This window comes from Megascapheus bottae, chromosome 6, assembly GCF_031878675.1.
Source record: "Megascapheus bottae isolate mThoBot1 chromosome 6, mThoBot2.hap1, whole genome shotgun sequence".
Classification (NCBI taxonomy): domain Eukaryota; kingdom Metazoa; phylum Chordata; class Mammalia; order Rodentia; family Geomyidae; genus Megascapheus; species Megascapheus bottae.
The window spans coordinates 65980068-66003402 of NC_143514.1; the positions used below are offsets into that span (position 1 = coordinate 65980068).

The window sequence follows — 23335 nt, forward strand, 5'->3', positions numbered from 1 at the left end:
TGGCGTGTTTTTTTTTTTTTTTTTGGTCAGTCCTTGGGCTTGAACTCAGGGCCTATGCATTGTCCTTGGACACTTTTGCTCAAGGTTAGTGCTCTGCCATTTGAGCCACAGCACCAATTCTGTTTTTTTCTGTGTATGTGGTACCACGGAATTGAGCACTAACCCCAGGGCTTAGTGCATGTAGGCAAGCACTCTAAGAGCACTCCAACAGTGGAAAATGCTCCTGAACCCTCATACATGTTTCGATGCTTGTCAGTAGATTCGATTCATTTACTTTAACACTTGATGTTTAACAACTCCTGTAATGTACTTGTGATCTCCTCACCACCTTTTACCAGTGTTACCTTAACATTTAATATAAATTAAACTATTTTTCAATTTGCATATGGTTACTTTGAACATCTGTACTGTAAAACCAAAGACTGATTGATTCTAATTATTAGAAAGATGAATGTATACTAGTAGTAATATGACGTTAATTAGTATATTCAAAGTATTCAACTTTGGTTTCCTTCTTATTTAAAATCAGATTACTTTTATGTATGAGGCATAGATTTCTGATTGCATTTCTCTTGCCCAGGATGATGAGAATTAAACTGAGCTGGTAGAATGACCATATTTCTTTTCTTTTTTCCTATTTTTTATTGTAATTAATAGAAGGGTTACATTATATTCTCCTGATAGAAGGTACATTACTTCACAAACATTGATACCCCTCTCATGTTTTTGTCCCTATTTCTCTCCCCCTACCCCCTCAGAATGACCATTATTTCTGACTGTCCCAAACACCTAAACCTTTCCCTAAATAGATGCAACTCAGGTTCAGTTCTGTTCTCCTCCCCTCCCGCCCCCCAGTGGTCATGGGACTTGAACTATGGGCCTGATGCTGTCCCTGAGCTCTTCAGCTCAAGGCTACGCCCTATCCCTTGAGCCACAGTGCTAGTTCCGGTTTTCTGGTGGTTAATTGGAGATAGGAGTCTCACAGATTTTTTAGTGCCCAGGCTGGCTTTGAACCTTGATCCTCAGATCTCAGCCTTCTGAGTAGCTAGGATGACAGGCGTGAGCCACTCTTGTAGAAAGAGCAGGGAAATGGAAGGTCCTATTCAGAGCCGTCCCGTCAGGGCTTCCTGTGAAAGCAATCACAACTGCTCAGCTAACATGTGATCTTCAAGAAGGCTATGGTTAGATTAAAAGAAAAATTCATACCCGTTTATTTCTACACAAGGATGTAAGTGAAGAAAATGGTAGTCGACAGAATGGGAAATCATTAGTTTGCCTCAGATACACATAGGTCTTAGAATGGCCCTAAGAACACAAGGAAAGCCTGGCTTTATTAAGATGGTGGAGCATTTTCTATATCTATACCAAATAAAGCAATATAATTCAGCAAATATTGATGTGGTCCCTATGTTAGGAAGTGGGGTAACACAAAGTAGTCATGTGGTCCCTTCCCCCACTGTAGTAGGTATTTTATTCCCTGTGTATCCATATCTCTTTGGGCAGTACTCTGTTGGAGTTATTTGTTTCGTAAATGTTGTGTGAATGAGTTAATGAATATTAAGGTAGAGTAGTGGTGTATGTTTAACATTAAGGCCTTTGAACTATAAGAAGTATGCTAGATATGAGCTCACAATCCAGGTATTGTTAGTAGCTGTACCTCTGTTTTCTTCGCTACATGTGAAGAATGAGTACCTTAGGAGTCATCAGAAGCTGGGCAATGGTCTCATATGGTGAATAGAAGTCATTAGAGCGGTAAGGTATATAATGCCATTTTCCCAGTAGAGGCAGTTCTGTGGATAAAGTAAACCCTTTCTACACAAATAGGTGAGTCAATTGGATCTTGAAAAAGGGAGATGATAGTACTTGGGGCAACATGGCAAGTCATTTTGTTCAACATTGAAGGGTTCCTTGAACTAGTCAGGATGAATGGACTTAAGGGTAAGCACGGGAGCTTTTATATATGCTCATATGTATGTGTTTTGGGGAAGCATAAAAACTGTGAAGTGGTCAGACAAGTTAAATTAGGGAAAGAAAAGAGAAGAACCAAGAAGCATTCTAACCCAAGGGGATGAAGTATGAGAACATTCATTTTTGTGAGTGTATCATGTCTCAACAGGACCTTACTGGAATTTTTAGTCAGATTTTAAACTGATTTCAGAAGGTAATTTCTCTGACTGTACCATGACTTTCTCTTTACCTCAGCTGTTCCAAAGACCCAATGCACTGGCTGTCCAGCAGTTGACAGCCGCTCAACAGCAGCAGTACGCCCTTGCAGCAGCACATCAACCACACATTGGTGAGTCCTAAGCCCAGCACCCCCTTCCCCTTTTAGAGTGCCACCTCCAGCAGTCCAGCTGAAAGCAGAAGGCACACAGAATATAGACTTGGTGATTGGGATGCCTTGCCAGCACTTGGAGGGGCATGGAGGCAGGGAGATGGCTAGTTGTAGTCAGCCTGGGCTAGATAAGGAATTTGTATCCTCACAGAGTAAGTACATCTAGTAAGGCTCAGCCATAAAAAGTGGGGGAGGGATCCATGAATCTGTTATTCAAAGTAAATGGGCTTTCCTTTTGCCTAGTCACAGTGTGCTCTTTTTTTTTTTTTTTTTTTTTTTTGTATGTATGTGGTACCAAGGAATCGAACCCCGGTCTTCGAGCATGCTAGGCAAGCACTTTAACCACTAGGCCAAACTCCCGGCCCCAGTCTGCATTTTTGACATCAGAATTCACAAAATATTCTTAGAATCCAGCTCTTAGTCTAACAGATTTTTGAGCATTTAAAAAGTGCTATAGAAATGCTAATTTGGACATTGATTGTACAAATTGTGGTAGTGTAGGCTGATTATTTCTCATCTTACTAAGTAGCAACTAGTATCTGTCTGTTAAAAAGTTAACAGGCTGTGCCCTTTTTTTGTAGCAATAACGTTTTCTGGGATATTTTAGTTTTTGTTGTTGTTGTTGTTGTTTTTTTTTTGCCTAGGCTGTTATCCATAGTAGACCTTTCTGGTCTCTCAAAGCAGAACACCATAATTGTGGACAACTAGAGCTAGGAATTTTTATTTACCAAAAACTGTGATTGAGTGGAAAGGAGATTAGCGGTCCTGGATGTGATATGCTCTGAGGAAAAAAACAAATCTTGCTTGTGCACTGGATGAATTTGAGGCCAGCATAAAGCTTTTTGCCTGGTCTAATACTGCACACATGTAGATGGCCATCTTTATTATTGCTCATATATTTTCTTTAAAGAATACTATATTTTAATAGTAAAATTAAAATTAGTTTAAGGGCTAGAGATAATAGATCATTTATTGATTACCTAGCATTCATAAGATAAGGCCCCGAGCTTAGTCCCCAGCACTGCAAATAAAATTCAACAGTAAGCTGAATAATGGTCACTCTGTCTTTTTTCTTGGTGCTACTACTAGACCTGGTCACTTCCACTGAATTTTTTTGCTCAAGGCTCTACCACTTGAGACACAGCTTTACTTCAGTCCTTTTGGTGATCAATCAAGGATAAAAATTCTCACAGATTTTACTGCCTGAGCTTGTTTTGAACAATGATCTTCAGATCTCAGCCTCCTGAGTAGCTAGGATTGCAGGTGTGAGGCCATCAGTGCCCCGTCCTAATTGTCAATTTTTAATGATGAAGTTGTACTAGTTAAATAGGAGGTGTGCCTTAGTGGCACAGTCTTACCTAGAATTTGTGAGATCCTAGATTTGAGGGTAACTACTGGAACAACAACAACAAAAAAATTGTGTCCCCCCCCCTTTTAGCTTGCACGAAGACCCAGGTTCGATTCCTAGGTATCACATACATAGAAAAAGCTGGAAGTGGTGATGTGGCTCAAGTGGAAGGGCTCTAGCCTTGAGAAAGTCCAAGGACAGTGCTCAGGCCCTGACTTCAGTCCCCAGGACTGGCAAAAACAAAACAAAACAAAAACAAACAAAAACTACTACAACTAATTATTATTTTATATAAATTGTAATAATTCTTATATAATAATTATTACTACTAGTCTTGGGGCCACTTCTGGCTTTTTTTGTGTATATGATACTGAGGAATCAAACCCTATACCATGTCCATGCTAAGCAAGCACTCTACCACTAGGCCACATTCCTGGCCCTCATAAAATCTTAGTTTGACAGTTATTTTATCATTGTAAGAGCCCCTGAAAAATTCGTCTTTACTCTCAGCCTATCTTGCCTTCCCCTCATGTATAGCCTAGATTGTTAGCCAAGTGATGTAGTTATTTGTTAAGGTTGTAGTTTTGGTGTTTTACTGACAGGTGTGTTTTCAGCAGGTTTAGCTCCTGCGGCGTTTGTCCCCAATCCATACATCATCAGTGCTGCTCCTCCTGGGACGGACCCCTATACAGCTGGATTGGCTGCAGCAGCTACGCTTGGTGAGACACTCTGCACATGAGGGCTTTTCTCACTGCTACAAGGTTGTTTGTTTTACACAGGCATGCATTCTTTATATTTTTCCAAAATCATGTATCCAATCGAAATATCTCCTGCTTTTCATTGACAACCACATTCCAGCTGGATCGCTTTACTTAGGTGTCTCCAGCATGTTAAAAAGGAAAGTGATCACCCACCCTTTCATGGTACTCAGGAATGCCACTTGGGTTGGGAGTCATGGCTCAGGAGCTAGAACACCTGCCAATGAGCAAAAGTGTCTGATAAAGAGTTGGAGTCCTGGTCTCAGGTAGAATAAATAAAAAACAGGAATCTCCCTTAGCCAGGGCTGCTACTACTTTTCTGTAATAGTTCAGTCTTTCTATTTATCTTTTATCCCTAATTTGCACTTCTCTTTTCTGGCCTCCACTCTCCTAAATTGACCAGAAATGTTTGTTTGTTTGTTTTTTTGGTTGGTCATGGGGCTTGAACTGGGCGCTGGTGCTGTCCCTGAGCTCTTCAGCTCAAGGCTACCACCCTACCTTTGATCCAAATCTCACTTCCCATTTTCTAGAGGTTAATTGGACATAAGAGTCTCAGGTCCTTTTGTGACCTGGCTGGCTTTGAACCTTGATCTCAGCCTCCTGAGTAGCTAGGATTACAGGCATGAGCCACTGCTCCTGGCTCAGAAATAGTTTTTTTATACACAATTCCACCCCTATAGTCCAACTTTTTCAAAATTTCTTTTTCTGTCTGGATGTAGAACATATCAATTATTGTCATGCATGTTTCATCCTTATGGCTTACTTGGATTGTGATGTTTGTTGGGTTTGGTCCTTCGAATTAGCGGCTCCCCCACTTCCCCAAATGTGGGACTTAAGTTCAGGGCCTGACACTGTTTCTGAACTCTTTTGCTCAAGGCTAGTACTCTACATCTTTAAGTCACAGCTACATTTCTGGTTTTGTGGTATTTATTTGTAGATAAGAGTCTCTTGGACTTTCCTATGGGGGGTGGTTTTAAACTGTGATTCTTAGATTTCAGCCTCTTGAATAGCTAAGATTACAGGTGTGAGTCACTAGTGTCCAGCTTTGAATCAGTTTTTTTTAAATTAATGTATGTAATCTGAGATTAGTTGGTGTTGGGATCTTATGTGTGTTGGGTGCTCTTGACTTCTACCAAGGATGCCTATATTGGCGCCTTTCTTCCTCTCCTGAGTGCCTGCCATTGATACACCATGGCACTGTTAGCAGTACCCATCTGATTTCAGCTTAGGCCAGTGTCTTTAGACTCTTAGTCTTCTGTAGAATCCTCTTTTCCCCAGTTTTCCCCTGGAAAGTGCTTTGACTGCTTTTATTGTATGACAGCCTCAACTCTGAGCACAGTGCAGAATAGCTTTTCTTAGGTTTTCTTTAGAATTGTTTCCCTGGTCCTGAGGGGAACATATTTAATGTAGATCCCAGCTCTGCCTTTGGGGAAAATAGTTCTTTCTAGTGGAGTGACCTTTGCTGATTTCTATTAACTTTTACCTCACATTTAACTTCTTGTCAGACATAGTCTTATTTGCTTGCCTTTCACATGAGTTGATAGAGGGTGATTTTCAGTTTGGGAGTTGGAATGCCATTTTTTGTGAGGCTGTATGGTCTATGCTTACGTATAGTTTAATATATCCTGTAGAGTGGTTTTGCCTTGAGTTATATTTACTTTTGTAGTCTTTTCTTAATATATTCCTTGAAACAACTAGTCATGGGGATGACATACGCTACAATCAATGAAGTGATAGGTTAGTGTTGAGAATCTTGTTTTTTGTGTAGTTATCCTCTTAGCCAGGGTACATACTTTCTACATAGTAGGAAATGCTAATTAACCAAATAGGAATGAAAGCAGGAATTTTGATGATCTAATAACAATAGTTAATACCTCAGAGAAGTCTTTCTTACTTGAATTGTAGGCTCCCTGCCACTTAAAATAATTAAAGGTAAGTAAATGGTGCTGGTCTGGTGATAGTACTGGACACTTTTTGTTGGTTTTTCTGGGAGTTATAGAACTGTCATTGTAGGTGGGCAACCATCTATTCAAAGATGTTACAATCTCCCTCCTGTGCTAGCACCTATTATACCTGTTTATATAGTGAGGATACTAAGTCACAGATTGTCTTTGATTGTTTCCCTCCTCTTTTTTGGGGGGGGGGGAACAACCCTGGGGCTTGAACTCAGGGCATGAGCATTGTCCTTTGGCTTTCTCAAGGCTAGTGCTCTACCAATTGAGCCCTTTCTGTGTATGTGACGCTGAGAAATTGAACCCAGGGCTTTGTGCATGCTAGATAGGCCCTCTACCACTACGTCCCGCTCCCTGACCCTCTCATTGTTTTCTTTATATTATATATATATTATATTATATATATTCCTACACATTCTATATATGCATACATTTTATATGTGGTTTTATTCAGCTATTAGTAAGATTAAAATCTTGTCATTCACAAGGATATAGATCTGAAAAATACCATACTGTTAGAAGTACACTAGGCTTACACAGACAAATGATCAAATATAGATCACAGAAAAAAAAATACAACCTCCAGGCTAACATACACGGGGGTATATGCATATATACACTACCAAGCAGACTAAAGTACAATATATACATGGTGTAAACCCTTTGTACAATTTTCAGACAGTAAATAATGAGTATCAGGAAGGTAAAATGTTTCAAATGGAAAAGTACTGGGAGAGGACAGCCGAATGGAAAATGGAATGATGGATTAATTCATAGAAGGAAACAGTATACACTTGGTAGGAGAAAAGGGACAGAAGGGATAGGGAGTAATAGAAGAGGTGACTCTGATGCATTAAACTCATAAATGAACACATTAAATTGTAATCCCATGTACAAGCATTTGTAGATAAAAAATAAACTTGAAAGTAGGCATTTCATGAGACAGGCAGCTTTTTAAAATTTATAATATAATAAAAACATGCAGACAGGGCTGTACACCAGTGGCTCATGTCTGTAATCCTAGTTACTCTAAATGCTGAGTGAGGATGGGAGGCACAAGTTTGAAGCTTAGACTTCATTTCAACAGAAGCTGGGTGTGGTGGCATGACAGTCATCTTAGATACAATTGGAAGGCTGATTGTGGTCTAGCTGCATGCCTGAGCAGGAAGAGATAGCCTATCTCAAAAATAACTCAGGGGCTAGATGTATGACTCAGGTGTAGAGTGCCTAGAAGCAAGTTGAAGCCCTGGGTTCAAACCTCCATTCCTGTATTCTCTCCCCCCTCCCCTAAAAAAAAAGTAAAAGAAAAAGAAGAAAACATACCACAAATGAGGCACTTCTAGAAAGTAATGGAGTTAGAGTTGGAATTAGTGTCATTACTAGTAGACTTAGTTGGCAGCTGAGACAGTTTCGTCTGAAAAGAAATATTGACTGTTCTCGATGGAAGGAAGATTTAAGAATTTTTGTGTGAAATTAATATACTTTTTTGGGGGGGTGGGGTCATGGGGCTTGAATTCAGCCTGGGTGCTGTCCCTGAGCTCTTCAGCTCAAGGCTGCCACCCTACCTCTTGAGCCACAGCACCACCCCAGCCACAGCACCATTTCTGGTTTTCTAGTGGTTAATTGGAGATAAGAGTCTCATGGACTTTATTGCCTTCCGGACTGGCTTTGAACCATGATCCTCAGATCAGCCTCCAGAGTAGCTAGGATTAGAGGTGTGAGCCTGGCTTTCTTGAGTTGATTCCTTCTTTCCCTCCCTCCCTCTTTTCTTTTTTGCCAGTTTTGGGGCTTGAACTCAGGGCCTGAGCACTGTCCTTGGGCTTTTTCAAGGCTACAGCTCTGCCACTTGAGTCACAGTACTACTTCTGGTTTTTTCTGTGTATGTGGTATCAAGGAATCAAACCCTGGTCTTTGTGCATGCTAAGCAAGCACTCTACCGCTTACCCAAACTCCCAGCCTGCATTAGTTTTTTTAAGAGCTTGAAAATGATTATATCTCCTTAAATATCTTTTTTTTTTTTTTTTTTTTTTTTTTTTGCCAGTCCTGGCACTGGATCTTAGGGCTTAGACACTGTCCTTGGACACATTTTGCTCAAGGCTGGCACTCTGCACTTGAGTCATAGCGGCACTTATGAGTTTTTCTGTGTATGTGTTACTGAGGAATCGAACCCAAGGGCTTTGTTGATCCTGGGTGAGCACTCTACCACTAGGCTACGCTTCTAGCTCTCCTTTAAATACCTTTAAGAAGTATATTCTTAAAATACTGCAGTGAAAAATACAAGTTATAACCACATATATGATTTTCTTTTTTTAACCAGCCCTGGGGCGCTCAGGGCCTGAACACTGTCATTGGACACTTTTTTTTTTTTTTCTTCCAGTCCTGGGCTTGGGCTCAGGGCTTGAGCACTGTCCCTGGATTTTCTCAAGGCTAGGGCTCTACCCCTTGAGCCACAGCACCACTTCTGGCTTTTTGCTACGTATGTGGTACCGAGGAATCAAACCCGGGTCTTCGCGCATGCTAGGCAAGCACTCTACCACTAGGCCAAACTCCCGGCCCCTGTCATTGGACACTTAAAAAAAATTTTTTTTTTCCCTCACGGCTAGCGCTCTGCCACTTGAGCCACAGTACCACTTCTGGCTTTTTCTGTGTAGATGTACCGAGGAATTAAATCTGGGTCTTCGTGCATGCTAGGGGAGCATTCTACCACTAGGACAGGCTCCCTGCCCATATTTGGGGGAAATACCTAAGACTTTTTACAATAATATAGAGTTAAAAAGACATTACTGTATTCTTCAGAATGTAGATATATTTAACATGTATTCCACTGATAGGAATAATTAACCCTTAAAATCCAGTCACTATCTGGGTGCCTATGACTCATGCCTGTAATCCTAGCTACTCAGGAGACTGAACTCTGAGGATCAGGTTCAAAGCCAGCCTGAGACTCTTATCTCCAATTAACCTCTAGAAAACCTTTAGAAGTAGGGCTTGGCTCAAGGGTAAGGCAGTAGCCTTGAGCTGAAGAGCTCAGGAACAGCACCCAGACCCAGCATTCAAGTATCATAACTGACCTCACCCCCCCCCCCCCAAAAAAAATTAAATGTGGAAGTAAACACTTTAAAAAGGTGGGCCAGGAGCATAGCCTAGTAGTAGAGTGCTTGTGTAGCATGCGTATAGCCCTGGGTTCCATTCCTTTGTACTACATACTGAGAAAAAACCAGAAGTGGTGTTATGGCTCAAGTGGCAGAGCAAAAAATATCCAAGGACAGTTCTAAGGCCCTGAGTTCAAGCCGCAGGATTGGTAAACAAACAAAAAAACATTTAAAAAAAAGGGTGTATTTTGAATGCTAAAGTCAGACAGTATAAATATCTCAATTTTTGGGCGGGGGATAAAAAAGGACTGCAAGTAAAATGACATTACTTCTAGCTTCCACTTCATAATATGGCTATTTGGTTGTGTCAGTGAAGATCCTTCCTGCAACCATATGGGTACCCTCTCTAGACTACTAACACATCACTTTATAACAACTAAGATCATCAGCTGAGAATCCTACGTGTCAGCATTCATCTGTTGAGTGTTTGTATATAGTCCAAAACACATCAAACCAGATGATGGGTCAGAACAGTCAGCCCAATATCCCTCTGCTCGAAGAACATTTACATGTTCCTTTAGCACTATTAATGCATTTTTCTAAGCATTGCACTTCTCTTTCAACCTCTATCCCTTTACTTCAGCCATGTCATACTTTGGTTTTCTGGGTGACAGATTCATTAGTTTGCTATCACCCACTTTTGGAAATATGATTCAAAATCTGAAATTCATTCACGTACTGTGACATCACGAACTTGGTCTTTCACTGCATAACGGGTCTGCTAGGACATCAGGCAGTTTTATAAACCGTGTTTTTCTTTTTCTTTTTTTTTTATTGTAATTAGTAAAAGGGTTACATGATATTTGCCAGATAGAAGGTGCATTAATTCACATACATTGATGCCCTTTCACATGTCTTGGTACCCGTTTCCCTCCCCCCCTAAACCGTGTTTTTCTTTTGTAAAGCGGTTCCATTGAGGTAACAATCAAAACCATGGTACCTATAAGCTGGAGTTGCTGATCCTGAGGTTCACATGGTCCCATCATTTTATCAGGCCCTGCTATTCTAGCGCATGTATCTGGAGGCGAAGTGGCCACGTGAATCAGAACCTGAAGATTCTGCAGTTACAGCTAGAGAGCAGAAACACATCTGGTGCCATGATAGAGAAGACAGAGGCAAAAGTCTTCCCTTTTAGAAAGTTTTCTGAGTGCTGTGGCCAGAAATAAGCCAATTTAGAGACCAGCGGAACCAACCACCACTTGGCCTCGGCCACTTGCTCTGCCCACCCAGCCTAGTGACTGTTCTTCCCACTAGCAAAGTGGTGGCACCCCTCCTTGTTTTCTTTACCTGATTAGTGTCTGAATACAATTTCTTTAATTTGGAGACTGTGTGTGTGTGTGTATGTGTATGTGTGACTGTGTGTATACCGTTTCTGGGGCTTAAACTTGGGACCTAGGTGCTTCCCTGAGTTTTTGTGCTCAAGGCAAGTGCTCTACAACTTGAGCCAAGCTCCTCTACTTCTGGCTTTTTTGTGGTTTATTGGAGGTAAGAATCTTTGCCAGAGCTGGCTTCCAACTGTGATTTTGCCCCACCCCCCTTCTCAGTCTCCTGTAAGATTACAGGCATGAGCGACCAGTGCTCAGCCAGTATTACTGTTCTCAGGAGTCCACTTGCTTATTGTAATAAAGTAGGCCATCAAGCAAAGATAAAGAAGTTTCCAAACAGTACCTTCATTTTACACCCAGGTTTTGAATTTCACAATGGGCACCCTTGCTGGTAAACAGAATTTGTTAGCCTTAGCTAGGCCCACAGGCATAGAAAACACAAAGTTAAAAAAGATTGAAGCTTTGCAGGCCATTAGTGGCTCACACTACTTCGAAGGCTGAAAGCTGAGAATCATGATGCAAAATCACATCAAGGCAGAATACATAGCTAGGTGCTGGCTGCTCATGCTTGGTAAGCTTAGCTACTCAGGAGGTTGAGATTTGAGGACATGGTTTGAAGCCAGCCCAGGCAGGAAAGTTTGTAAGAATCTTCACTTAATTAATTGCTAAAAAGCCAGATGTGGCTCAAGTAGTGTGTTAGCCTTGAGGGGTAAACAATCACACATCAACATCTGTGTGTGCACTTGGTTGATTTTTTTTTTTTTTTCCAAAGAGTTTTCTCTTGGGACTAAAAACAGAAAGAAGAACAAGGCAAAATACTTCAAATTGAGCGGTAGAGTTTCAGTTGAATAATTGTTTTTTTGTGGTAAAATGATTGGTAGATTTTCATGCTTCTGCAGTTACTGATGCTCTACCCTTGAGCCACAGCACCACTTCTAGCCTTTTCTGTGTACCAGGGAATCAAACCCAGGGATTCATGCATGTTAGGTGAGCACTCTTACTGCTAGTTCATGTTTCTGGCCCCCATATCTTTTTTTTTTTTTTTTTTTTTTTTGGCTGTGGGGCTTGAACTCTGAGCTTGAGTACTGTCTCTGAGCTCTTCAGCTCAAGGCTAGCGCTGAGCCACAGTGCCATTTTTGGTTTTGTGGTAGTTAATTGTAGACAGGAGTCTCATGGACTTTCATTCCTGGCCTGACTTTGAACTATGATCCTCAGATCTCAGCCTCCTGAGTAGCCAGTGGCACCCAGCTTATCATCTTCCCATCCTTCAGGTGCCATTGGAAGGACACAACTGGATTTTGTTCTTTTTCATTTACTTTAGGCCCACAAGCTTCCCCATTTCTTGTCTCTCTAACAACCATACTTGTATCTGTGTTCTATCTAAAGTCCAACTTCCAAGTTCTTGCTGCACTTACTGCCTTTCCGGTATCTTTACCATTGTGTCCCTTTGTCTTTCTCTAATCCTGGAGTCCATTGCTGACTTCAGAAGGCCTTGCTGTCATGGTCTTGTACTGTATTTTCTGTTTTTACAAGGGTAATTAATGATTAGATAGCACAAATCAGTGTATTCATTAATACTTTAAGACCTTGGATCAGAGTAGTACCTGTTGGGTCAGATATAGTTTTGTATGCCCGAAGAGTTTATAAACTTGACTTTTTGTTTGCTATTTTTAGGCCCAGCTGTGGTCCCTCACCAATATTATGGCGTCACTCCCTGGGGAGTCTACCCTGCCAGTCTTTTCCAGCAGCAGGCTGCTGCTGCTGCAGCTGCAACCAATTCTGCTAACCAGCAGACCACCCCACAAGCTCAGCAAGGAGGGCAGCAGGTAAATGGGAAAACACATGACTTGTACTGTTGTTTGTAGCGAGGAGGTGAGGTTGTTGTGCCTTTTAGAAAACTACTGGATACATGTGTTTCCTTGTGGATGAATCTGTGTTCATGACCCTGAGTGAATTGTTTATGCAGAATACCTTTAAGTAATAGTCTCTTCTTGGTCAGTGAGACTTGATGAGTGACATTACTTCAAATTGATATGAAAAAGTTTTAAAGGGTTTACATGGGTAGCAAGTAATGAGTCTTCAAAATAATAGGTGTGTTTTTCCCACTACCATTCTGTAGTTCCCACTTAAGAATTTTCAGATCACTTTGCAAAGTTTGCTTGATGTCTTGTCAACCATGTACCTTGTTTATTCACCATTATTGTGTTGAATTAGACAGAAATCTTTTTCTTTTTTTGGTCGGTCTGGGACTTGATCTCGCCCTGGGCACTGTGCCCTAGTCCTTGAGCCATAGAGAATCACTTCCTGCTTTCTGGTGATTTATTGAAGATAAAAATATCACGGACTTTGTAGTGCCCGGGTTGGCTTTGAACTGTGATCTTCAAATCTTAACTTCTTGAGTAGCTAAGATTATAGGCGTGAGCCACCTTGCCTGCTAGAAAAATCTTAAACATATTATACCTGTGTTAACTTATAGGAGCTTTTCAGTTGAGCTACAAAAATCTGCTAAGTGAAGCAATTGGTCTGTTCTCAAATAGACCATTTCCCTCTACATTATTAGACTGATATCTTTTCATTGTTCTAAGTTGTGGCAAAGTAGAAAGTTCACAAAAAATGGGAAATCCCACCTTAAATTCTTTTTGGGGGGGGGGCAGTCTTTCATCTTGAATTCAGGGCCTGGACACTGGCTTTGGGGCTTTCTCCATGCTGAAGCTCTACCACTTGATCCACAACACCGCTTCTGGCCTTTTCTGTGTATGTGGAACCAAGGGATCAAACTCTACCACTGGGCCACATTCCCAGCCTCCACCCTAAATTCTTATGTAAAAAAATAGACTAGGTAGGGTGACTTGTGCCTGTAATTGTAGCTACTCAGGAGGCCAGCTGGGTAGGCAGAAAAATCTGCAAGACTCTGTCTTAGCAGATACAGCTGGGTATTATGGGTGTGCTTTTCTGTCGATCCTGTAGAAAGTAGCAATAGGAGCATGGTCCATGTTGGCCTAAGTAAAAAAGCAAGATCCTATCTCAAAAATACCGAGAACAAAAAGGGCCAGAAGTATGGTCCAAGGAATAGTACTGCCTGGCTATGAATTGCAAAAGCCCCACATTCAAACCCTATGCTATGCACCATCCAAAAATTTGTAATACTAACTCGTATATTTGGTATCTATTTTTATAGCTTCATTTAATTTATTGGGCGGGGGTGTCAGTAGTGGGGCTTGAAATCTGGGCTTGGGCACTGTTCCTGAAGTCTTCATCTCAAAGCTAGTGTTTCACTAGCTAAGGTGCCACTTCTGTTTTCTGGTGATTAGTTGGAGATAACCGGACTTTCATGCCTGGACTGGCTTTGAACCTTGTTCCTGAGTTGCTAGGATTATAGGTGTGAGACACCAGTGCCCAGCCTCATTGAATTTTTTTTTTTCCTTGTGAGTCATGGGGCTTGAACTCAGCTTGGGTGCTGTCTCTGAGCTCTTTAGCTCAAGGCTACTACCCTACCCCTGTGCCTGGGTGGTGTCCATGAGCTCTTCTTTTCTAGGCTACTGCCCTACCCTTGATCCAAGTCCCACTTCCCATTTTCTAGAGATTAATTGGAGATAAGAGTCTCAAGTCCTTTTGTGCCTGGGATGGGCTTTGAACTGGGATCTTCAGATATCAGCCTCCTAAGCAGCTAGGATTACAGGAGCTTGGCCTCATTTAATTTGTTAAAATACAATTTTATTATTAAGGTGTTTTACAGAGGAGTTTCATTTCATTGAATTGCTTATAAAATAAGAATTATTCTGTCTACTTGGTTTTGCCTCTTTTTTTTATTGTTTAAGTCTTGAATTCTTAATTGAATTGTTTGCTCATGGCTGATGCTCTGTACTTGAGTCATAACTCCTGCCATCTTTTTACTATACTGTTTAGTTGGAAATAAAGTCTCAAGGTTTTTTTCTGCAGGACTGACTTTGAACTGAAATTTCCCCTAGTCTTTTGAGTGGCTAGGATTACAGGCATTATGAGCCAAACTCATGGCCCTTAGTGGCCTTTTTAATTCCATTCATTTAAATCCATCAAGGAGTATCCCATACTTTATTTTCTCTATTAAAAAGAGTTGTGGGCAGGTCCTGGGGCTTGAACTTGGGGTCTGAGTATTGTCCGTGGGCTTTCTCAAGGCTAGAGCTCTCCACTGGTGCTGCAACACCACTTCTAGTTTTGTGTGTATGTGGTACTAAGGAATTGAAACCAGGGCTTTGTGCATGCTAGGCACGCACTCCACCGGTTCAAGCTCTGGGCCCTGTTTGTTTGTTTATTTATATTTTGTAGTCAGTGCTCTGCATTTGCTAGGCAGTTGCTCTACCTCTTTTCCCCACTCCCCAGCCTTTTTTGCTTTACCATTTTATTGTTGTTCTTCATTTTGTAGATAGACTTGCCTTTTGCTTGGTGTTATCCTTGGACCACAGTCTTCCTATTTATCTTTTATATAGCTGGGATTAAAGAAATGAATGACCATGCCTGCTATATTTGCCAACTCATTGCCCAGTCTAACCTTGAATCTTAAATTTTTCGTTTTTTATAACTTGTTTATTATGTGCTCAGGATCAGACCCAGGGCCGTGTGCATACAAAGCAAGCACCCTACCACTACAGTACATCCCCTGCCTTAACCACCTGTGTTTCATTAATAAAGTACAACCTAGACATGGTGGTTCATGCCTGCAATCCTAGCAATTGAGTGTCTACAGCAGGAATATCATGAATTTCAGGCTAGCCTGAGCTACGTAACAAGTTCCAGGTCAGCCCAAATGGTACTGTACATAAAACTTATTTAATGTCCAACTCCATTTAATTAAGCATATTTATGGCATCTTTTATTTTTATTCTTTGCCAGTCCCAGGCTTGAGCTCAAGGCCTGAGTACTCTCCTCGGGCTTTTTTTTTCACAAGGCTAGAGCTCTACCACTTCAGCCATAGCACCCCTTCTGTCTTTTTTACCCCTATGTATGTGGTACTGAGGAATTGAAACTGGGTCTTTGTATGGTAGGCATACTACCACTAGGCCAAACTCCCAGCCCCTATTTATGGCATCTTTGAAAAGGGAAAAATAAGCCTCAAATTTATGGTACACATTTTTTAAAAAGTTATCTTTTTATTAGCCTGGGGGGGTTGTTAGTTGAAGAGAAGAATCTCCAAGATCCTCAGATCACATCCTCCTGAATAGTTAGAATTACAAGCATGAGCTACCAGTGCCTGGTTCACAGCTTTTATTTTCTGTTGTCTCTCTCTCTGTCTCTCTCTCTGTCTCTGTCTGTCTGTCTGTCTGTCTGTCTGTCTGTCTGTCTCTCTCTCTCTCTCTCTCTCTCTGTCTGTCTCTCGCTCTGTCTCGCTCTGTCTCGCTCTGTCTGCCTGTCTGCCAATACGAGGGTTAGGTCCATTGACTCTCATTTGGATTTTTCTTCCAAGGCTGGTGCTGTGCTACTTGACACACCTCTACTGCTAGCCTAGCTTTCTGTAGTGAATTGGCAATAAAGAGTCACAGGTTTTTCTCTCTGACATGGGCCACCAGTGTCTGGCAAAGCTTTTCTATGTGCGTGCGTGCGTGCCTGCCTCTCCTGTCTGTCTGTCTGTCTGTCTGTCTGTCTGTCTGTCTGTCTGTCTGTCTGTCTGTCATCTGTTTCAGTCTATGTATGCATGTGCACATGCATGCTGGTTCAGGGCTTTGAATTTAAAACCTTGTGCTCTTGCTTAGTTTTTCACTTATAGCTGCGTATCTTTGCCTTTGTTGGATTTTGTTTTTGTTTACCAGTCCTGGGGCTTGAACTTGGCCTGGTCACTGTCTTTGGGGTTTCTAAGTATTTGGTACCAAGAAAGCAAACCCAGGGCTTCCTGCATGCTAGGCAAGCACTCTACCACTAGGACATACTCCCATTTTCTAAAAGGAAACTCTTTTTTTTTTTGGCCAGTCCTGGGCTTGAGCTTGGGGCCTAAGCACTATCCTTGGACTTTCTCAAGGCTAGAGCTCTACCACTTGAGCCTCAGCACCACTTCCGGCTTTTTTTCTATGTATGTGGTATGGAGGAATCGAACCCGGGTCTTTGTGCATGCTAGGCAAGCACTCTACCACTAGGCCAAACTCCCGGCCTAAAAGGAAACTCTTTAAGTTCTAAAACTCAACTGTAAGTTTGGGTGTCAGTGGCTCATGCCTGTAATACTAGCTACATGAGGCTGAGATCTGAGAATCTTGATGGTGGTTCAGAGCTAAGTGGCTTGGAACTGTGGTTCAAGTGGTAGAATGCTAATATATTAAGCAGAAAGTGCTCCCCTCCCTCATTCCCCAAAAACCAACTGGTATATGTGATTAATTTTAAGTGTTTAGCCTGAGAGGAAAAATCATTGACTTATTTCTGGTTCCCATTCCTAGGTTCTCCGTGGAGGAGCGAGCCAGCGTCCCTTGACCCCAAATCAAAATCAGCAGGGGCAGCAAACAGATCCACTAGTGGCAGCTGCAGCTGTGAACTCTGCCCTTGCATTTGGACAGGGTCTGGCTGCAGGCATGCCAGGTAAAGCTGTACCATAGTTTCTGATTCTGGGAGGGGCAAGAGAGGATGCCTGCTTCTTTGGCATGGCAAGGAGAGTGAGTGCTACTTTCAGCTTGCCCAGGCTTGTGGTTTGGAGACTGGCAAGGATGATAAACACTTGCCCTCACTTAGACGATAGTTCATTGATGAGAGCATTGTTCTGAGCCAGTCGACAGTCTTACTTGCTGGAGGTGAGTGTCCACTCAGTTTGCTGGCCAGGTTTTGCACTCAGACTTAAAGATAAATAGCATCATGGTTAGCCTAGCTTAGCATTACTCCAAGGCTTTATGTTTATATATTTGCGCAGCCTAATTAGAAGAAAATTACTTGTATTTCTTGTAAAGATAATCCTCTACATTTCTAGAATCTATCCCAAAGAAATAATAGTGTGTTTTGGTTGTCACCTCTATACATACATCATGAGCATGTATTCTTGGCCCACTGTGCTGTGCTGTGTATCAGGTGGGACATTGCGACAAGTTGTTGTTAGACTTCAGCTTAATTTTGTCAGTTTTACTGACTGAAACACAGCCATCCACCTGAATCAATTATGAATAGCTCTACCTAGCTTCATTTGTTTTGTTAGCTAGATTTATAGGCTTGTTTGCTTGCTTGTTTTGGAAATTGCCTACAGTTACTCATGTATCTTGAAGATTTGTTTAATCTTCTAATTCAATGATAGACCTTGTTAATTAACCATGTCTAGCCTTTTCCTGCAGACTTACAGGATATTGGGGTTAGATTACTATTTGGCACACAAATACTATTAATTGTTGTGATCATAGTAACTTCTGTTATTTCTGTAAAGAAGAAAACAGAAAATTACCAATGCCTGTTTTCTGGTGGCAGTCTTGATAAGCATAGGAAAATACTACTTTTCTCACAAGCAGCACCGGCTAGCAGTATCCCTTGTGTGTGCACCACTGTGTGCCAGGCATCATGGGAGACTCTTCACACTCAGCTTCCTGCATGCTTTGTGAAGGAGATTACACTGTTAGCATCATTCTGTTATAGATCAGGAAATGATGCCTCGAGATTCAGGTCCTTGTAGCTATGTAAGCAGTAGAGTCTGGACATAAACCTAGGGCTGACCTCAGTGCTGAGATTGTGACTGTTTGCAATATGCTGATACCCAGGAAGCATTTGCTTGCTAAGTGCCTCCTTATCCCTGTAGCCTCTTAAGTCTGTAGTAATGCCTGAAAGTCATTATTCCTGACCTCTTACATATACTTTTTCCCTATGTATACATATAAAACTTTATATCCATAGTTGTATAGTTTTGTAATCTGAGCAAGCAAATTTTATTCCTTTTCTTTTTTGCCACTTGTAGGACTAGAACTCTTGGCCTGGGCACTGCCCTTGAGCCCTTGAGCTCTTCAGCTCAAAGCTACCACCCACCCTAACCCTGGAGCCACAGTGACACTTCCATTTTTTTTTTTTTTTTTTTTTGAGTGTTTAATTGGAGATAAGAGTCTCACTGACTTTAATGCCTAGGCTGGCTTTGAACTGAGATCCTCAGATCTCAGCCTCCTGTGTAGCTAGGATTACAGGCTTTTTGGTCAAGAATTTTTACTTTTTTTTTTTTTTTTTGCCAGTCCTGGGCTTGAGCTCAGGGCCTGAGCACTGTCCTTGGACTTTCTCAAGGCTAGAGCTCTACCACTTGAGCGTCAGCACCACTTCGGCTTTTTTCTATGTATGTGGTACCGAGGAATCGAACCTGGGTCTTCATGCATGCTAGGCAAGCACTCTACCACTAGGCCAAACTCCCAGCCCCAAGAATTTTCACTTTTTGTGGTGGCTTTTGGCATTTCTGAATTGCCAGATTGCTATTATTGCTTTGTGCTTTGGAACCATTATCAACGGAAGTAAGGGTTCCTTGAACTGGACACTCGCACTGCAGTAGTCAAATTGATGTGGTTATTGAGAAGGCTCCTAAGAACCGATGGGAGGGAAGTATTCACAGCCCTGATATACTGGTCAGAAGGATTACTTAACAGCCCTGGCTAGTAGAGCACCACCCTTCCAAGAGAAGTGAAGCAATTGTAAACTTAGCAATTGCCTGTGTAGTACCTTTGCACGTTGGTCTCTTATGGATAAGTAAAATGGTGGTTAAAGTGGAGGCTACTGTTTATATCTTTGTGTGTTGCCGTGTTTTTCCTAGGTTATCCAGTCTTGGCTCCTGCAGCTTACTATGATCAAACTGGTGCTCTTGTGGTGAATGCAGGAGCAAGAAATGGCCTTGGAGCTCCTGTTCGACTTGTAGCTCCCGCCCCAGTCATCATCAGCTCCTCAGCAGCACAAGCAGGTGAGCTTCCTTTAGGGGACCCTGTGATGGGTCTAAATGGTAGGGGGAGACAGTGAAGGTATTTATCTAAACATAGGGTGAAATGTACTTTATTTAATCATTCTTGGCATTATCTAACCCTGTAATATTCCAAAGAAAGAATCAGAAGCAGCAAGTGACCTTGGTGGATTCTGATTCTGCTGATTGGCATGTATCATCTGGTTTAGAAGCAAGGAGCGGCTCCATTGACATCGTAGGAAGTTGGATTGATCACGTAAAATGGCACTCTTGGCAGAATCTCAAGGCTTATCTCACAGAAACCTATTTGATTGTTTTTCAGATTAAAAAAAATTGTGTGTGTGTGTGTGTGTGTGTGTGTGTGTGTGTGTGTGTGTGTGTGTGTGTGTTGTATTTGACTTAGTGGTAGAGGAAGTAAGAAAATAAGAACTGGCAGGGCATTACATTGTTTTCCAACCCCTTTCATTCTAGTATTTGCGCTCGAGGCCTCCTATAGGCTAGGGAAGCATTTGTAACACTTGAGCCACATCTGGAGGCTTTTTGTTTGTGTTTTAATTTTGAGATAGGGTCTCCCTAATTTTACCACGCTGGCCTCAACTCACCATCCTCCTGCCTCCTGAGTACTGGGATTACAGGTATGCACCACCATGCCTGCCTAATGTAATGTATATTAGGCTTCATATTCACTCTTTTAAAAATTAGCAACACTAGAGAGAATATCTGGAGAAAAAAAGCCATGTGCTAAAATAAGCATTTGAGTGACATAGTTTTTGAAGAAAAATATCATCATGGGTATGTGTAGAATTTCAGGTTTAGGAAGCAGCTGTATCTGATAGGTACATTTGATGTTTGAGTCCTTTTTAAAGTACATACACTTTCAATAAGCTGCCAACGCAGTGAGCTTGCACCCGTGGAATTTTCAACTTCAAATTGGAAGTAGAAATGAAAAGTCAAACCTTTAGGTGAAAGCTCAAAGACAGATTCAGTTCTTTTACAGGTTTATGTCTGCATTGAAAAGATAGATAGGGTTAAAAGGTTTCAAAGAATTGGATAAAATGTGTTAGAAATGTGGCCGGTCCCTTTTATAGCCAAATGGTTTGCTTTTTTCCTCATAGCTGTTGCAGCGGCCGCAGCTTCAGCAAATGGAGCCGCTGGTGGTCTTGCTGGAACAACAAATGGACCATTTCGTCCTTTAGGAACCCAGCAGCCTCAACCCCAGCCCCAGCAGCAGCCTGGTAACAACTTGGCATCCAGCTCTTTCTATGGCAACAACTCTCTGAGCAGCAACTCCCAGAGCAGCTCCCTCTTCTCCCAGGGCTCTGCCCAGCCTGCCAACACGTCCTTGGGATTTGGAAGCAGCAGTTCACTTGGCGCGACCTTGGGATCAGCCCTTGGAGGGTTTGGAACCGCAGGTAGAAATCAGACTGATGACACTGTTGTGAAAACTGTATTTTCATGAGTCTTACAATCTTTTTGGAACCCTGAAAATGCAGGAGCAATGGGCAAATCTGGACTAAGGCCCCGGGAATCCAGCCAGCAGCCCACATAATCTTTGAGATGATGCACTTTGGAAATCAAACGAAGTCATGCAGTTGGGTCCCATTTTAGGCTCACATTCATGTTGCTGCTTGTTTATACTCACATAATCAGTTTGTTTGAGGGAGCAGACATTTTGCAGGCATTGGGGAAACATGTGGAGGGTACTGCAGAAATGTGGATGTTGAACAGAGGGAGAAGGCCTTTAGCACAGCTTCCAGGGCTATGCACTCCACATTTGAGATTATGCCCAGTGCTTGGTTTGCAGACCGTAAAGAGTTCAGTGTTTTCTCCAGTCTTTCAAATAACAGTAAGGTAGATACTGTGGAACACTGGGAAGAAGGATGTTAGACCAAGATATTGTCAATGTTTTGATGGGAGAGAAAAAAAGCAGGAATGAGGTTAGTGAACAGTTTGATAATTGCAGTGGCTGTTTAAAAAAAGAAAAATGTTTTCTCTAGAAACAGAAGAGCAATAGCCTAATTGGAATTGGAGGCAAGTAGATATTTTTGATTAAGCCTGCTGAGACAACTGGCTTTCATATGCAAGTCTTGTATAGTGGGACAGCACCCCATTTATGGATCTTTTTCTGTGCTCCATTTTTCTATTAGAACCTTTTGGCTGATGAAAGACATTCTTTCTAGTCCATTTCCTTTCACCCTTTCCCATAGTTTATGTGGCCGTCTGAGTTTTAACTGCCCCTACCCACCCACCCACCTCCCCCCCCCCACCCCCTCGGCCCAGAATATATGACACTAATAGAAGGTAAATTTGGCATATACATGTGATGGTTTGAGCATAAGTTTCATGTTAACCTGAGCCATGTCCTCTTTAATATTTTATTGGCCCCTAGAACTGCTACATTAAAAGTAGGCTGTCTCTGCTGACAAATCTACGGTGGTAAGGAGTTTGGATCAGAGTGTTAGGGGCAGGTCACTGGGCTTGTTCTTCAAAGAACAGGCCTTTTCTTATATGCATTGTTTTAATTCCATTTTAGTTGCAAACTCCAACACTGGCAGTGGCTCCCGCCGTGACTCCTTGACTGGCAGCAGTGACCTTTATAAGAGGACATCGAGCAGCTTGACCCCCATTGGACACAGTTTTTATAACGGCCTTAGCTTTTCCTCCTCTCCTGGACCCGTGGGCATGCCTCTCCCTAGTCAGGGACCAGGACATTCACAGACACCACCTCCTTCCCTCTCTTCACATGGATCCTCTTCAAGCTTAAACCTGGGTAAGAACCATTCCTCTAACACCACCTTACAAGAACTTTGCATAAGCAAAGGACAATCCCTTTATCTATCCTAGAGGTATCCTTGGTGTTCTGTGCCTTCTGTCAATACCTCATAATTTTCAGGCTGTACTCGTAGCTAGTGTAGTAGTTTGGGACGGCTTCAACACTTGGTTACACTTCCCATATGTTCACTTCTGCTTTTGTGAGCGTTCTATGCTTGACTACTTGTGGGAATCTTCACTATAAATGCATGGCAGGTTCATTGCAGTGAGGCTGGAGGGCCCAGAGACAGAGAAAAGGTTGTCCACCCACTTATCAACCCCACAGTACCACCCCAGATAGTATTTTGCTTTATTACTTTTAATTTTTTTCTCCCTCATACATGCTGTTAATATCTTGCTTTTTAACATACAACATTATATTAAGTTTTTTTCTTGCTGAAAGTTTTAAGTATTTGCAAGTACATTCTTAAACTATACAGTATGCTAACAAGTAGGTAGATTTTTCTCCATCATATATGTATATTTTATATACAGGAGTTTTGAAATGTTATTCTCTAGGTCCTAGGAAATGAAAAGGGATGTGTCTGTGTGAAAGGGATCCCAAGCATCAGCCTGCAAAAGTGGAGGAAAAATTAAGATATTTTTAGGGAGCAGATCTCTAAATCTTTCAGTATGTGGGCAATGAACATGGCTCTCCATTACTTCCCCCCGTTTTCATCAGCTTTGTATTCCAGACAGGGAAAGTTGAATCTGAGAAATGTATGTAATGCATGGAGTTGGAGGCGTGACTCAGGTGGTAGAACGTCAGTCAATGAGTCAGTCATACCAATTTTAAG

The 23335-nt window shown here is 41.8% G+C and overlaps 1 protein-coding gene, 1 non-coding gene and 1 pseudogene across 19 annotated transcripts in view; 2 read left to right on the forward strand and 1 right to left on the reverse strand.

Moving 5' to 3' along the window:
* The window catches only part of Pum1 (pumilio RNA binding family member 1), a 122555-nt gene that overhangs the window by 69705 nt on the left and 29515 nt on the right, over positions 1-23335 (forward strand). For 8 of the 18 annotated variants that reach the window (XM_090335382.1, XM_090335394.1, XM_090335396.1 and 5 more), the window contains 7 exons: positions 2203-2296; positions 4298-4402; positions 12545-12696; positions 17269-17407; positions 19587-19730; positions 20843-21139; positions 22261-22497. In XM_090335382.1, the coding sequence (XP_090191508.1) occupies positions 2203-2296; positions 4298-4402; positions 12545-12696; positions 17269-17407; positions 19587-19730; positions 20843-21139; positions 22261-22497 (1168 nt within the window). The remainder of the gene's footprint in view (positions 1-2202; positions 2297-4297; positions 4403-12544; positions 12697-17268; positions 17408-19586; positions 19731-20842; positions 21140-22260; positions 22498-23335) is intronic. The other 10 variants (XM_090335395.1, XM_090335397.1, XM_090335383.1 and 7 more) reach the window with 4 other exon arrangements.
* LOC150062198 (cobalamin trafficking protein CblD pseudogene) lies at positions 9944-10694 on the reverse strand (annotated as a pseudogene).
* LOC150062199 (small nucleolar RNA SNORD103/SNORD85) lies at positions 17523-17595 on the forward strand. Its single transcript, XR_016536049.1, has one exon. It is a non-coding gene; the product is annotated as a small nucleolar RNA SNORD103/SNORD85 (small nucleolar RNA).